The sequence below is a fragment of the Neospora caninum genome, chromosome XI (assembly GCF_000208865.1).
Source record: "Neospora caninum Liverpool complete genome, chromosome XI".
In the NCBI taxonomy this organism is placed as follows: Eukaryota; Apicomplexa; class Conoidasida; order Eucoccidiorida; family Sarcocystidae; genus Neospora; species Neospora caninum.
Window position 1 is genome coordinate 5,336,344 of NC_018397.1, and position 15,988 is coordinate 5,352,331.

The 15,988-nt window shown below is 58.4% G+C and overlaps 3 protein-coding genes across 3 annotated transcripts; 2 read left to right on the forward strand and 1 right to left on the reverse strand.

The window, feature by feature from the left end:
- Nucleotides 1-1,922: 1,922 nt before the first annotated feature.
- On the forward strand, nucleotides 1,923-3,206 carry NCLIV_059400 (conserved hypothetical protein; the record flags this gene model as incomplete). The annotated part of the gene is made up of 4 exons (XM_003885494.1): nucleotides 1,923-2,101; nucleotides 2,259-2,312; nucleotides 2,775-2,839; nucleotides 3,145-3,206. 4 exons carry the CDS (start codon nucleotides 1,923-1,925, stop codon nucleotides 3,204-3,206), a joined length of 360 nt encoding a protein of 119 aa, XP_003885543.1.
- An 830-nt stretch (nucleotides 3,207-4,036) lies between these two features.
- On the reverse strand, nucleotides 4,037-7,138 carry NCLIV_059410 (hypothetical protein; the record flags this gene model as incomplete). The annotated part of the gene is made up of 7 exons (XM_003885495.1): nucleotides 4,037-4,120; nucleotides 4,367-4,422; nucleotides 4,589-4,634; nucleotides 5,086-5,216; nucleotides 5,774-5,933; nucleotides 6,382-6,495; nucleotides 6,830-7,138. 7 exons carry the CDS (start codon nucleotides 7,136-7,138, stop codon nucleotides 4,037-4,039), a joined length of 900 nt encoding a protein of 299 aa, XP_003885544.1.
- Nucleotides 7,139-8,381: 1,243 nt separating this feature from the next.
- On the forward strand, nucleotides 8,382-15,988 carry NCLIV_059420 (conserved hypothetical protein; the record flags this gene model as incomplete). Its single annotated transcript, XM_003885496.1, has 14 exons — nucleotides 8,382-8,694; nucleotides 9,490-9,681; nucleotides 10,224-10,619; nucleotides 10,860-11,083; nucleotides 11,379-11,465; nucleotides 11,769-11,977; nucleotides 12,475-12,639; nucleotides 13,067-13,137; nucleotides 13,360-13,472; nucleotides 14,009-14,086; nucleotides 14,318-14,385; nucleotides 14,651-14,810; nucleotides 15,245-15,289; nucleotides 15,914-15,988. 14 exons carry the CDS (start codon nucleotides 8,382-8,384, stop codon nucleotides 15,986-15,988), a joined length of 2,196 nt encoding a protein of 731 aa, XP_003885545.1.

A 15,988-nucleotide genomic window follows, 5' to 3' on the forward strand; every position in this document is an offset into this window, starting at 1 on the left:
ACGTGACAAGGGAACGTTTAATTTTTCGCTGGAGGGGCGGCTCCGTCTGCCGAAATTCATTGCCGTGTCGGCTGAGGCTGGGAGAGTCCCGTTGGGCACAGAGTGCTACTGGAGAGGACAGCTCCTCAGGCACTAATGCAGTCATTGCCGCAGCACAGAAATCAAAGGTCGGGGGATTCTGGCACAGCGTTTTGGAGAATGCCTGCAAACCTCGATCACGCTACCAGACGACAAACCGGATGTCTGTTCGGTCTTCACAGAATTTTCCGTACAAACCTTTCAAAAAGCAATCGAGGGGGGCGACGGAGGCGATCTCCACAACAGGAGTCGTTTCACTGGTTTCAGTATCTCCGCAGGGTCGATTTTTTTGCAGCCTATTGGCCTGGGAAACTTGAAGCAGGCCTCGGGTCGCGTTCAAGGCTTTCAAGCGGAGCCTCGAGAAGGCATGCAGTTTTCGCGGAGCTCGTAGGACGAGACGGAAAACACACCGTGAAACTTCCTTCAACAGTTCCGGCTGCAGAGATGTGGTCACGACTGGATTCCCAGCGAGACAAAATGAACCATTCGCTCGCGCATGCAAAATTCAGGCGGAAGACCGCAGTGTGCAGGCATGTGTGTAGCGCAAGGCCCCGTTGCCCAAAGAGCTCCAGTTCATGGCTCTGAAACAGTTGTGCGCATGCAGCTCTTTGGCCCCGATTCGAGGATACGTTGCGCCTTTTCAGGCCGGCGGAAAGCAGCCCATTTTCGAGTCTCCTGATTTGTAAAGAGACTTCCAGGTTGTGGCGTCATCGAGGCGGGACTCGTCGTTCCCGCGGTGTCTTCCGGTTCTTCGGCAGAGCCTGCGGCCGGTGAGTTGTGACAACTGCCCTCGCCGCAAAAAGCCGTTCATGCATCTTGCGGTTCTTTGCTTGTCCAGGGGGGAGACGCAGGCTCACGAACTACCGGCGGAAGTCTGCAGGGACGGGGATGGAAGCTGAACGGAGTTGACGGGAGCGTTCACGGGCATGCACGCGGCGTTCGTAAATAAACACGGCCCAGCGCAAGACGACCTGTGAAAGAAGAGTACACAAGACAGACGCGGAAGCCGCCCCGACTGCCAAACACAGAGCGCCTTGTTTTCCCTCATTTTTTAGGAAAGAACGGGGAAAAACATACGCCCCTGCGGGAACCAGGAACAGACAGCCGGCGCGCCTCAATGAACCCGTGCAACAAAACGTCCGAGTTCATATCCCTCTTACCCGGTCCTTTTTCTCGCGGATTAAATCCCTCCTTCCCTGTGTGCTTTTTTTTGTGTGGGCCGGAGCAGGCGCCGGAGCTTCTGATTCCCCCGACGGATCTGCCGAAACCCGCCGGCGCCTGAGGGTTCGAGTGCCGTCGTCCAAATGACAGACTTCCAGGTCTAGCAGAGCCTTTCAGGTGCGCCATGTGCGGGGTATGGAAGACATTCCTGAGGAAGTACCGATCACCCGGGTTGTGGCGGATAGATGGGAAACTGTGAAAGGTTTCCCTCATTTCCCTCTTCGTCTCACACCACAGCGCAGACCGCGAATGGCCGAAATATCGAGACTCGCCGCATCTCCGTCGATTTTTGCCGGCGAAACTCGCTTATCCGTCGGCAGCCTCTCCTGCACGCGGCGACTTCAGCGTAGTGTCTGCCTTGGAGACGCGTATGCGCCAACTTTTTTGTGCCGACCGGCGTGACGTCCCAGCGCCTTGCGGAAGCTCCCGCCCCTGCGGCAAGTCTCGACTGCAGATGGAAACAGAGTGACTTCACTCGTTTCAACCGCGCTTGGATACAATGCCTCTGTGCCTGTTTCCTCTCTGCGCAGCTCTACTCTGCCACTTTTTCGCTAACGGCTTGGACATTCCGTTTTGAAACGAGAGGCTGAGTTCTTGTCTCCGGCGCCTCGTTCCTGAGCAGGATGCCGAAATACGACCTTTTCAAACCGCTGGACTTCCTGGCCTGCGTCAAGAATGTCCATGTGGCGTACCACCCGGGAAGACCGCGCTCCGAAGTGTGTCGCCAACTGATTCACCTCATGAAGTCCGAATCCGTCAAAAAGAAGTTCCCTACTCTCCAGGCGTCTTACCAGCTTCTCGGGTGAGAGCTCGACTGAGGGGACGCGTCTAGAAAGGAGGTTGGAACGTTTCCCTAGAGACACCGTCGTGTGGCGAAAAAGTCTTCTCCAGCAAGAGAAAGAACCGTGCGACGCCAGCCGCGTGGTGTTCCCTCCACATTTTGCGAAATGTGTACTCAGGTACAACGCGCCGTCAATCATAAAGATCGAGTTGATAAACGGAAAGAAACACGAGTGAGTCCCCGCCCCCGCCTCTCCTCGGTCCGGCTCGGAGCGCAGGTTTTTGCATTCGGGAGTTCTCTCGACTGAAAACTCAGCGAAAAAATACGTTTCTGTTTCAGAGTGAAATTCGTGAGTCCAAGCGAAAAAGCGCCCGATTCTCTCACCGCCAAGGCCTCTCCCCAGTCGGGGACGTCCCCTCGTACACGAGTTTTTCGGGGCGTCCTGTGGTCCTCTCGCGTTCGTCTCTCTAAATTTTGTGCTTCACAAAGAACTGTGGAGAAGAGCTCGAGGAAAACGTAGCGTCAACAGACCATGCGCCTTCACTTCCCTTGCGCCTGGGCACAGCAGGTGTAACAAGCGCCTTCTCGAGGCCGCGTGCTCCGTCGCTTCCGAACTCACGCCGAACCGGGAACCCCTGGCGAGAAGACGGTTACAGTGACACGATGGCGGTGTCTTCGCTGTTGTCGCGTGCAGGTTTCATGCGGAACACTTTAGTTTGCGGGAGATGCAGATGCGATTTGACAAAGACCAGTTCGAAGGTACGGCACACAGTGGAAGACAGCCAAGGCGATGCTGCTCCGCTGTTTGCATTCATGTGCGAGACTGCGTGTGTGCTACGCAAAGCCGTTCGCTAAATGCTTGGAGGGAACGGGATGAACGTTGCCTCCCCGTATCTCGTGACGCAAGTGGGGGAAAGCTCGTGACATACGCCGCTGGCGACGCGTGTCTGCGCATTTGAGAGCCAAGTTTGCATTTCCGAAAAGATCCTTTTGTAGGAAGATCCTTTTCTCTCTATGTCCCCTCGGGTTTCGCCTCTTCTTCGCTCCGGCGTGCCTCCCTTCAGCCTATCTCGAGTACATGAAGAGCCAGTCCGTCGAGGCCAAGCCTGGAGACGACGACCTCTGACTCTCTCCATTCGAACTGCCTTCCACTGCTCTCCAGTGGGCGTGCTCCTGCCGAGCTTTTTCAGGGAAAGGTTGCATCTTGCATCGAGAGCGAGATATTCATAGGCCTCTTTGGCCTTTCCGAAGCACCGTTACTCCGAATACGATTTGTCCAAAAAGCATCGTGTACCGTGTATCCCTTGTCGCTGTGGTTGCGCCACAAACGCACTTTTCCCAGTTTTCTAGCCTGAGTTGTAACGTGATTTTATTTGGGTAACCGGAACGCGGGGAGAGAAACCGTGTGATCCGCAAACTGAAGCGTGGATCCAGCCTCGCGGCGTCGGAACGTTCGCTCAGTTGCCCGTGGCCCGAGACCATTTTTCCCTTTTCAATCTGACTCCAAGACCTCTGGGATGCACCACAGAGGGGAGAAACCTGCGTTGCCTCAATCGGCCAGACTATAAGGACGACGGCCGTTTGGCGCCGTCGCCTCGCTTTTTCCTACCGATCCTACTGGTCTCTGCCTGCTGAACACAAAAACGTCAGCCAGCGGCGAGAAGGTAGAGTGTGATCCGAGCACGCTGCCGAACACGCGGTTGCGGAAACCCCGTACACAAAAAAGATTGCTCGGTAGCTGAACGAGACGTCGACAGCTCGGTTTTTTCCACAGCGTTTTCCCCTTGAACACCGCGAGACACGCCCATTTGTCTCTGCCCGTTTAAACTGAGACGAAGCCGAGAACACCGCAGTACACAGGGCGTGCGGCGAACTTATCCAAGTCCTTAACCAGAAAAGGAGGCACGCCCCGACGCTATGGAGGCGAGAACCCGGCGCCTTGCCTTCTCAGACGCCTCACATATCGTCTCCGAGGTCTGCGATTCGCACCTTGTTCATGGACACCGTTGCAACTTCCTTCTGCATTCCAGGCACGGGCGCCTGCGCAAACAAGGGAGAGCACTCGTCACACCGGTGCGTTAGACCCCGACTGAAAGTTGTGAAGGGACGCCTGTTGACTCGCTCTATCCCCTCAAAAAAAGGGTGAGTTGCAAGTGAATGGGGGACGACAGGCACTCAGGAAGAACCCCCTCGTTTTTCCGGGCCACATTTTCCGCTGCGACCACACTGCCCCGGCAAGGAACTGACGCGTTTGGATGCCTTCCACGAGACTGCAGTCCCACTTACCACCACGCTCGTCTCCTCTAACGAAACCTTCTCGCCCGGTTTGAAGGCAGGCATGCCTGCAAAGAAAACGCCCACAGACGCAACCTCGAGCCCACTGGCCTGTCTTTGGGACGAGAAAGGGAACCGTCGAACCCAAAAACTCAGTTGTCTGAACGAGCGACGGGCCGCAGTTTCGCTGCCTGGGACCTCCGCGCAATGCCGCCCTGAAACGCGTCAGCTCACCTCTGTACGGGCACCCGGCACAGCGGAAGGCGTCTCCGAGGTAGCACTGCAAACAGCAACGCTCCAGAGAGAAGCGCACGTTCAGTTTCTCTGGACGGAGTCGGCCGCGGGGCGACGCCGCAGGTGTTTTTCGAGAAAAAAGAGATCCCCTGTGCCGCGTACACCGCACAGGGGACTCTGACAGAGGACGGATCTGCTAAAACGGGGAGTGGAGACATTCGAAAAACCCCGAGTCGCGACACGATTCGGCTACCAGCATTGGGGGGAGGGGGGGGGGCAGGCGACACGGATACACAGAGTGTTGAAGCCTCTGCTCGCGGAGAGGCGCAATAAAAAGGCAACACCTGCATGCGCGTCCCCGCCGATAGACGTTCTTCTCCAGCGCACTTGCCCACCGCCGATTTTCACGTCACCCCGCTCTCCCTCCCTCAGGTTTTTGGTGCCTCTGGAGAAGCGGAACCCGCGGCGCGTGAGGCAGAGAGAGACACTTAACTCACGTTTCCGCAAGAGGACCGGATTTCCCCGGACTCCAGCTTTCTCCTCGTCTTCTCTGCAGCCTCCTCAGCCTCCTTTCGCCCGCAAGTGCAGTTGGGACACGCTTTGGGCCGTGACGCACAACTTGATCGGTCTGACAAAGACGGCGCCGAGCACAGGACCACAAACAGAAACGCTCACCAAAGTAGCCCCTGCGTGCTTTCAGGTAAATCGCGTTAGGTTCGGTGTTTTCTGTACCGATCTCAAATCGCGTTGTCGTTTCTACGCATCGACGTCTTGCCTACACAAACGGCCGCGGCGCCCATCGCAAGAAAGACGCACGAGGACAGGAAGCGCCATCTCTTCGAGTACGGCGTTGCGGAAGCCGAACGCAGGACGCGACGGGGAAAAGAGCCCTGGAAGGACTCTTTGCATGGCAGCGATTCCACGAGAAAAACAACGCGAGTTTAAGTGCAGCAACCAGCAGCGCCGCTGCGCGAACGGGGTGTACCGACACCCCAGCCTCGGAGAGGCTGGCCGCTCGACGCGTAAACCTGAAAGTAGGCGTGTGCCTTTCCACCGGCCGCCGGCTCAGGACACGAGAAACGAAAACACCCCCACGGGGAATGCATGCACAGTGAGGCATTCTTCGCCGCTTCCAGTACAAACGCGCAGGGCCAGAAATCACCGTGCACGTTTCGAAGATCTTACCTTTCCCCAGCGGCTGATACGCTTCAGCTGGGTCAATAAGCGTCGCCTCATCGATGAGGTCGTCGGCGTCTACCTCGTTACTCCCACTTGCCACGACGCCGTTGCTGCCTGACACCGTGTCTGCCGCGCCGGCAGCCCATGTCGGTTTCCTTCCTGTCCACTAAAGCAAAAGAAACGGCAAATGGGGAACGCGGCGCCGCACGATCGGACAGAGCAGGCTCTGGTCAATGTTCGGTCACCCACTGGATCAAGACCGCAAATGCGGACTGCTTCAGCAACCCTCGAGACGGATCTGGAATTTCTCGTTCCTCCACGTGAGCAACTTCGAGTGGTGTGTACAAACACACGGCCCCGGAAAGTGTTCATAGCCTTCCACGCTCTCAAAGATTTCCTACGGGGACGTGCTTTCCAAAAGTCGTCCAGGGCGTCTCCTGCCTTTTTGCAAAGAGCCTTGTAACGCCGCTCGTGCCGTCAACACCGTATGAGACCGCCTCCTGGCACGCACGCCTTCTTCCCTGCCTGAGACTTGACCACCCCGGTGTACATACAGCGGATGCAGAGGCAATGCTCTCGCGGGTAGTGTTGCGTCTCTCTCTGCGGTTGCTTACCATTATGGGGGTTTCAAAGCCGGTCAGGTGGTCGGCTACGAACGAGGCGACCTCTGAGTCTGTGGCAGAGACGAGGCCTTCGTAGACCAGCAGTCGCTTCATCAGACGGCGTGCCTGCGCGGAAGAAACAAACGCGACGAAGCGTGCGACACACAGATGTCGAGGGAAATCGCGGCAGAAAAGTGTGGGACCACGCCGAAACAGAGGACTCTCAAACAAAGGCGTGTGCGCGTTGCACCAGAGGCGACAGCATGCTCCTTTTTCGAAAAAACACCCATCTCACCAGTTTAGGGTTCGACGCTACTGCAGGCTGGCAACCCCCACCGCTGCTCCCGTTGCCGGTGTTTTTGTTCGAAAACTTCTGCTGCAGTGACACACACGCTCATTGAGAATCGGCGAAGAGAGCGTTGCACGGCTGTTTTTTCGCATTTCGTCGCGTTCTCCTCACCTGCTCGGCGTCGCCACTTCCTTCGGCAACCAGTACAAATCCCCCCGGGGCTACAGCGCGGCAAACTGCTTGAGCCAAAGCTTGCGCCGCGGGACGGGCGGCCGCGCCGTCTTGGATGTTTCCAACGTCCAAAACCAGGATCGCGTCGTAAAGAGCCCCTGCGGCGGTCTCCGCCTGAGGAAAAGACTCGGTCTGAAGAACGGTCAAAACGGTGTCTTTCTTGCCCTGCGCTGCGCGTGCGGCAGACAAGCCTTGCGGACTGGAGGCAAGCGCTAGAACGCGAGCGCCCGACGAGGAAGTTGCAGCCATGGTGCGAGGCAATCAAAACAAAACCGTAGACACGAGAGACGCGGGGGAAGAGAGCGCAGAGCCGGAGAATGCACGACCGCAGAAAAGGTGAGCTTTAGGCCGAGAGGAAATCGACGACGCCACGGAACAGAAAAAAGGATCAAGTTTGGAAAACATGCAACGCCGGACAGTTCTTTTCCTTCTAGAGATGCCACTCGAGAGGCCAGCAGGCTGCCTTGCTTCAGACACGGGGGTTCCCTGGGGCCGTTCTAGCGTGAAAACGCGTCGTCCTGATCAACAGAGAAACAAAAGTGTCCACTGGGAAACGAACGCGCCGAAACTCCCGTTCCGCCGCGGACAGAACTTGCCACAAGTCTCTGGCACAAACAGCGAGATTTTTCTTGCCATCGCATGCGCTCGCGTGAGAAACGGAGAGACTCCGAGAACGCGCGCGGCGCGGGTAAAAGGGGAGTCGCCTGACCGCTTTTGTCTCTCTCGTGTCCGTCGTTTCTTACCCGTGTTTGTCTCCCAAAAAGCTCATGAATGTGCTCCTGTGCTTCGCGTCTCCACTTTTGTTCCTCGCTCGGCGGTGACACGAACTGGGACACACACGCTTACCAGCGGTTCCTCCGGAAGGTCCAGTGCCGCTCCCGCGGGACGAACCGCTTTTTGATCGCCACTTGAAAGCGGGGTTCCTAGGAGAGAGTTTCTTTCTTCTCCGATTTCCCCGCGACATCCTGGAGCGACGGTGCGACTTTCGGATTCCCGCGCGTCGTCCCTGTGCCACTGTGCGAGGACCGAGTTAGCGGACCGCCTTCTTTCGTGGCTCCGCTGGATCGGCTAGGTGAACGCGTCGAGCAGAGAGCCGAGCTCGGCCTCCTGTTCTCCCCGGGTCGGCCTGGACACTTTCTGTTTTTCATCGGAAGACGACGAGAAGACGGCGTGTGTGTGTCCCTCGCGCTCAGCTTCTCTGCCGCTCACGCGTGGCTCGGAGATGAGTTAATCCCCGTCCCTCCCTCCCGCTCGGGTCCCATCTCTCGCCGCCTTTTCTTCTCGAACTGCTCCGTCTACTCCTGCGCCCGCCTCTGTCTCTCTCTCGTCCGCTTTTTTCCAAGGCAGCGAAGAGAGGGACGAGAGCGAGTTGCCGACCCCGTCAAGCACCGAACCCACCAGCAGCCGCCGCAGGCAGTCGGCGGCGCATGCAGGGCGGTAAAACAGACGGCGGGAGTAGCCGCGAGGCGACCAGGAGAGGTGGTTCGCCACGATGAAGCGAAGCTGGTACGCGTCGGGACGGCCTCGCCCTCGACTGGCGAAGAAAAACGTCGGGGCTCTGCCCAGGAGACGCACGACCAGGCAGACACCCGAACTGCAGACTCTGAACCTTCACCAGGACCGGCCGAGTTCTGCACGTAATCCCCGTCCCCGCCAGCCGTCGCTGGGTCCCGAGATGCCTCCGGCTGCAAACGCACCCCGCAGCGAGCTCGCGGCGACAGACGAAAGCGGACCGCCGTACCTCGCCAACAAAGCCGTGGCGCGCGCAGGCGAAAAGAAGCAACGCGGCGACCGACAGGCTCAGAGTAACCTCCGTCCTAACAGACTGGGGGACCGCCCGCGCTGTCGAAAGGGAAAGAGAGGACAGGCTGCCAGGCCTTTCCGCACGCTCTCTGGCTGCTCCAGATCGCGGCGCCGCCGTGCCGCTCTCCTCTCGCTCGCTTCCTCCACACTCCAGCCGCCGACTGGAGGCTCTCCCTGTTTCGCAAAATTACAGAACGTGTCTTCCGAGCTCAAACGGTTCCGTGTGCGGAGGCCCGTTCCACTCGACGGCCGAGACGAAACGCCCACGGCTTCCCACTCTGCGCAGTCGCGCTCCGCCTCGCGTGAGGAGCCGCCCCATCGACCTCCTCTCCTTTTCTTCCCCCGTGCGAGAGCGCGCTTCACCTCTCTCTCTTCGCGCCGTTCCGTGGATTCCACGTCGATTTCAGGGGGCGAAACCTCGAGTGGAAGCGCAGCAGGACTCCACTCTCTAGTCTCCCTCGCTTCTGTGTCTGCCGTGTCCCGCCGACCATCATCTCCTCTCTCGCTGCCGCGTGCTTCCGGTCCCTCGTCCGCCTTCTCTTCCCCGTCTGCTGTGTCTCTTTGCTCCCGAGCGCCTCCGAGTGCTTCGTCTTTCTCGCCCGGCTGCTCTCGCACGCGGTCTGCTCGGTCTCGGCCGTCTTCCCTCCCGCGTCTTTTCTCTTCGGATCCTGGGAGTTCCGGCGCACCACCGCGGCGGAGGCGGCCCAGACTGCTGCGCGCCTCGTCGCTTCCTCAACGGCTTTTCCAGACAGCCCTGGTTGCCGTTCTTTCTCTCGCGTGTCTGTTCGGAGCGAAAGACGCGTCGCTCTTTGCGGAGGCTATCGTGTGCGGGATCGAGGCCTCCGATGGATTGCTGGCCGCGGCCACAGCCGCAGGCAGCTCCACACCCGCTCTGGACATTTACGCTCTGCCGCTCTGCCGTCTGCCGTATCTCGTCAACGCCGCCATTCCTCCGAAAGACGCGCCGCACATTGGACTCGAGGCAGGAGGTAAGCCGGACTGCGCGCGTTCACCGCGTGCACGTCGCTCCTGCACTGCGGTTTCAGATCGAAGCAGCCGAGACCGAGGAAATTTAGCGAAAACGCAGCCTCGTTTGACGCTCTCGCGCTCCACCTGTGTGTGTGTGCGCGCGCCGGGGTGTGCAAAGCAAAGCGCTTGTCAAACAGAACACGAAACGGGAACTCGAGTGTACTGTCACGCGAAAAGTAGCTGCACAATATACGGGCATCCGTTTCCATTTGAGATAACATGCAACTGCCTAGCGCAGCGTCTCTCCAGAATATACACATCTGAACATACATCTGAACAGAGGTATATAGATGTGTGTTTGTAAATGTCTGCCTCATGCAAACTCTTTCTTTCTTCTCTAGAGAAGAAAGAGCCTCCCCGGCGCTGGCGGTCTGCTGCAGTTTTGCGTAGCGCGGATACGCCTGCTGCTCTGTCGCGTTTCCTGCGGTGTAAATATGGAGGCCTTTAGGTCTGGTTTCAGCGGTGTAAATATGGAGGCCTTTAGGTCTGTTTGCGTGTTCAGGCGTCATTGACATCGACTTGGAGCTTCTGCCGTCGAACTACGTGAACAACATGCCCCTAGCGGAGCCTCGCTTTTCCGGGAAGACCATGTCGCCGCGAACCGACGGGTCGTCGGCGCGAGCAGCTGCAGACTCGGCGACTCGGCCCAGTCGGGGACTTGCCGCCTTTTCGGCGTCTCCGGAGTCGCTGGAGCGCGGCGAAGAAAGCGCGGCGTCTTCTGGATCTCCAGCGTCCGCGTCGTGGAAGCTGTCTGACTTGCCTCAAGTCGTGCAGGAGACCGTCTCCGGCGTGGAAAGCGCCTTCCGCGGACTGGCCGGCGACGTTGCCTCCGCGCTGCGTCAGACAGTGGGCGCCGTGTCTCCGACGCTGCTGTACCGCGTCAAAGAGTCTCAAGACGGTGAGACACAAGCGGAGCTCGGCGACGCGTTGAGAGCCTCGGGCGTCTCGCGCCCTCAAGAAGCGAGCGGGAGGGAGAACAGAAGGACAGGGGGGCGAGGGGAGCGCTCGGGCAGCGGTGCGCGCGAGTTCAGAGACCAGACACGTCGAGAGAGACGCACGCTGAGGGTATGTCGAAATGAAGACCTTACCGGTCAGCCTTCGCAAGGCCGTGGGTTTCGAGTGCGTGTTGTGTTTCCAGAGAGCGGCGTGGACGCCCCCGCAGATGAGGGAGGAGCGCTGGACGAGCGTGCGGGTGAGGCGGGCGTCGGCGCCTCGGCCGCCCGCAGAGTCTCCGAGAAACGAAGCGCGATGGAGGCCAGACGGCTCGAGGCCTTGCCGTTTCCCACGGCTCCAATCCGCGACGGTCCCCTCGTCGACTCCGTCAACAACACCTTCGTCCTCGTCATGGATCACTTCCAGTTTGTGAGCGTCGGCAGAGGTCTCGCACAAGTCTCTGGGCGAGTCAGACGCGGTGCCTCGGGCGCAGAGGGCCAGTCCCGCCAGCACGTCCGCGAGATTCCTTTTCCTAGGAAAACGCGTGCGCGCGTCAGGGATTCGGGGGAAAAGCAGTCGGTTGTGTGTGCGGCGCGGCCTCTCGGGGCGCCCTGGGGTATCTCTCCGTGCACACAGCAGAGAAAACGAGGATCGCCGACTGACTGTGTCTGCCGGCCAGAAAGATTGAAGGGGGGATCGGGCGTCTCTTCCGTGTTGCGTTCAGTTGTTCTTCGAACAAGACGGCGACTGGCTGCCGTCGTTCACGGCGGCCGACAACGTCGTCGCAAACTCGTACATTCCTGCTTTCAAGGTACGGCCTCGTGGCCTTTCGAACGAGGCACGCCGGCCAGCACGGCAAGACCAGATACACCGCACCTAACCTCGCGGGTGTGAGAGACGGAAGAAGAGGGACGCGCCGTGTGTGGCTCGCCTTTCCCCAAAGGGAGGCTGTGGCCCCTTGCCGTTCCTCGCTTCCACACGCCTGCTCTTCGCTGCGCGGCGGCGCTGGACGTCGTCGATTTTTGTCATATTGTCAGATCTCCGTGTGGCTTTCTGTTCTCTGTCTTGTGCGTGCCTCACCGTTTGTGTGATGAGTGGTTGTGTCTCTGTCCAGCGCCTTCCATTTACTGCCTCGCGCATGCAAGTTCGGATTCAAGTTCCCCGGAGGGACCGGTACGCAGTGGTGCTTCTCAACGCCGACGGCCTCGACTTGCGTCTTCGCGGCGCGGTGACCTTCATCAATCCCGGGAATCAGCAGCTGTCCGCCGAGCAAATCTGCCTGCCGGATACGGTCTTTGGTCTCATGATCCTTTACCTCTTCACGTAGGTTGCCTCGGCGGGCTGTCTTCGTCACCTCTCGCTCCTACCCAGCGACCCTCGAAAATCCGCGAAAAAGAGTGCGACTGGCCACACGTGGACTGGTGTCGGCATTCGAATCGCCCGGATCACGCACACATGTGCAAGGATAGTTGTGTGGGTCAATGCCGACCAAAGGCTAAGGAGGACGAATGCTTGCCTGGCCGTCTGTGGCTACGTCTCTCAGTGGCGTTGCCTTCCTAGTCCAAGTGTAGAGATAAACGTCGATGCGCGGGATTCGCGCAGCTCTCTGCGCGCCGAGAACCCGTTTTGTTCAGGACCACCACACGCTCCCTTCTCCGGTGTACATCCACTGGTGTCGCCTCTAGGCGAGTGTCGATGCAGGGCGACCTCCCGAGATTTTTCCGTGCCTCTTGAGCGGGCGTCTTTCTGATCACTTCGGGTAGATGCGCACACGTGGCCATTTGCGTCGCTTCCGCAGACTACCGCCTTTTTTGTCGCAGGTCCGGCGTCCTCGTGCTCCTCATGCTCGTCTTTCGGCGACGAAAATGGAGCGGCGTTCACCTCTTGATGCTCGGAAATTTCCTCTTCGCGGCGCTCGCCTTCTCCCTCGACTGGCGACAAGCCGTCGAAATGTCGGAGCACGGCGTTCGGCACCCCGCCCTGTGGTAGGTGAAGAAGGCCGGAGAGGCAAGACTTGCCGAAGAAGCAATCCAGACACGTCTCAACGAGACGAGAGGCCTCTGGTGGTTTTTTTTACGGGGAAGGGACTGAGGCACGCGCACAGAGACGGCCCAGCCAAAACAGGGTGTAGCGCAGATCCAGCAGAGCGTGGCATTTGAAGATGGACGCAGAACTATTTGGAGACGCACGATGTATACGAACGCCAATGCGCTCGTCTGGCGTTTGGTTGCACGACGCCCGTGCGGGGGGTTGGATGCGATGCGCGTTCCCTCGCGGATTTCGCGGGGAAACAGAAAAGAAGAGCGCGTCCTTGACGCTCCTCCATGAACAGCCACGTGGTGATGGCTGCCGAGCGAGCGCCGCAAGTGCCCGCGTCGATGGAGAAACACGCGGTGTGCGCATGTCGCGCAGGGTTGCCTCGCGAGTGGTCAAGAAGATGCAGGACGTTGTCGCCCTAACGACTTTCATTCTCGTCGCCCTCGGTGAGTTTGGCCGTCGACGTGGCGAGAAGACAGGAGAAAGAGAAGCAAATAGGAGCCGAAGAAAAGAGCTTCGACAAGGAGCAGGAGGATCGGCGAACGGCGATACCTCTGTGGTTGGCGCACCTGGGACGTCCTTCTTCTCTGCCTCGTCGTTTGCTCCCCCTACCTCTCCTTTTCGTTCTGGTGACGGCGAGGATTCCTGCGTGCCGTCCCTGTTTGCAGGTTGGAAGACACTGCGCTCGCAGCTCAGCCGCATTGAGGTCCAGTTCGTTGCGGGTCTCTGCGTCATTTCGCTCTACCTCGGATTCTTTGAAATCATCCTCGGCGGTTTCCAGGTACGCACGACAGAGACGGGCGAAGGACCGACGAGAGAGAAGGCGCATCCGGGTGTCTCCTGGATCGGCCTTGAAAGTGTCGACCTCCAAAGGGTCGGGGAAATTCTCGAGGAAAAGAGGCGAGGAGCTCCTCTGTGCACTGCGGCGCCATGGCCGCTACGGAGACACTCGAACTCCCAGATCCGCACCGGCGTGTGAGCTCTCGACCTTAGCTGCCAAACGAGCGTGGCGGTGCCTGTGTCGGGGGAGAGGTGCCTGTGGGTCAGAAGAAAAACTCGGAAAGAGAGGAAGGAAGCGAGACGCCAAGCTGCGGCTTTTAGGTAGGGTGTTCGTCTGTCGGTTGGGTGTCTGCCCTGTCGCAAAGACCTCGCAGAAGGCCCTCAACTTCAGCGCTTCCGCGATGCTCCTCCTGGTCTTCCAAATACTCCAGGTGGATCCTCACGCTGTGTAGCAGGCGGTCACCGCGCGTTTGAGCGGCGCGCTCCTCCGTTTGCCGACGTTTCCCTCTTCCTCTCTGGTATCTGGTTCTCGTCCAGGGTACACGCTACATTCTGCATGCGCTGGGATACATATGCGTCCTCGTCGCGATCAACGCCAACCTCGCGCTCCTATACGTAAGCGACGACACAAGGATTACATGCCCGTTTATACAAGCACATGCTCTCTCTCTCTATATATATATATATGGAACATTCGTACATAGAGTATCTTGTACCCGTTTTCCGTTGTGTGAGTAAAGGAAGGAGACCAGTGCTTGCTGGCGGCACCAGATAGTTCTCTCTTCTTTTTGCTCAAGTGAGTTGTGTCTCTTTGTCTCTCTGCGATGCCGCTGTTTTGCTGAGCAGTCCCACATTGTCGAATCCAGCCTCAGTCCTTCCACCGGCGAGTTGTACCACAAATACGACGCGTACCAGTGAGTATTTCTCTGCTCGGCCGGAGACATGAAGTCAGGAGACACACCGTTTGTTCCCATCTCCCGTTTGAAGGCTTGGGTTTCTCTCTGGTGTTTTGAGGAGACAGGCTGTTCGATGTTTCTGGAAATCATCCTGCAGTTCTGAGCTCGCTTTTCCGCCCCTCGTTCTCGTCTTCACCGTGCAGTGTTTTCTTTGGAGAGGACGTTTCCCATGTAAAGCGTTCCATTCGCGCGAAAGGTTCCGCGTCTGCCTGTCGGACTTTAGGACCTACCGATGGATCTTCTTCCTCTATTTGATGAAGCCCGTGACTCTGGTGTTCTTCAAACTGACCTTCCTCAATCTGGCGTACGAGCAGCTTCTCTCCTGGGATGAATGGGTTTTCGTTTTGGTGGACAACGGCATGGACTACCTCATTTACGTGGGGGTAAGTGAGAAGACGGCGACGGGGAGGGCCAGGGGTTCGCGAACCATCGCTTTTTTCTGTCACCTCGTTGCACGCATAAAGAGACACAGATTGGTGCAGCGATTTACGCAGGGAGGCGCACACACGCATCTGTGTGCCTGCGGCACAAACCCACACAGTTCGTCCGCTCTGCACGTGGCCGCGCGTCCCCGCGAGTCAACTGCCGACGCTTAGGAATTCCGACTGGATCTGTATTTTGCGTCTGCGTAGATGCATTTCGTCGTTGACACGTTTCATTTTCACGAGATTCCGCCCAGTACGGGATTGAATCGCTTTTTGTGTGCCACATGGCACATAGTCTTTGCCGAGTTTGGGGTTGTTTTGTGTGCTTTGCTCCTCGGAAATACACGGTCAGAGTCATCTCCCTGCGTTTCCGTGCGTTGCTGATCTCGTAGCTCCTCTACGCCTTCCGGCCTGTCGTGTCGATGCGCGTCCTGAAAGTAAGGCGGCGTTTGCCGGTTAGATTTTCCTAAGAAATCCTCAGAAAAATGAACCGGACTGCACACGTGTTTTGTCCGTGGCTGGGCGGTGATTCGCAGGCGGTCCATGCCTGCAAAAAAAGCCCGCGTCTCTTCTTGGGGCGTTTTCCTTCCTACGGCGCCTCTGACCTGTAACTGGAGAGACGTGTCAGGAAGGCGGTTGCCTATCAGGGGATTCAGCGATGGCCTTTTCATAGTTGCAGCCAGTCGGGACAGTCTGTGAATGCTCATCCCAGGTGGTGCGTGCCTCGAGGCGAGAGCGACGAGCGGTTTGCGTTCTTTCGCATGCGCTGCACGACCTCGCACCTGTCGCCGTTTTCACGCTTTTGGGCTCCATACTTTGCTAAAGTCGGTTCCAGTTCCGAGAAAGATAGCCACCGTCAAGGCGGCCCGAGCGATGACTAAAACAACGTTCCGATGGGGGAGTCTTGCGTTGTGTCGCTTCGAGTCCTCAGAATGGCGCCGGAACCTAACGGGGTCAAAATTGAGAACACCGTCGAAAACTGGGGGCGATTTCTGCCGTGCGGTGCTGTGAGGAGCAAAGCGGCAGTGGGATCCGTGCGCCTTGTGAACTTTTCCCTGCAGGATCTCACGCCAGAAAATTCAGGCGACGAGCGCGTGACCCGCGCGGCTCCCGCGACGAACGTGTGGCAGGCGTGA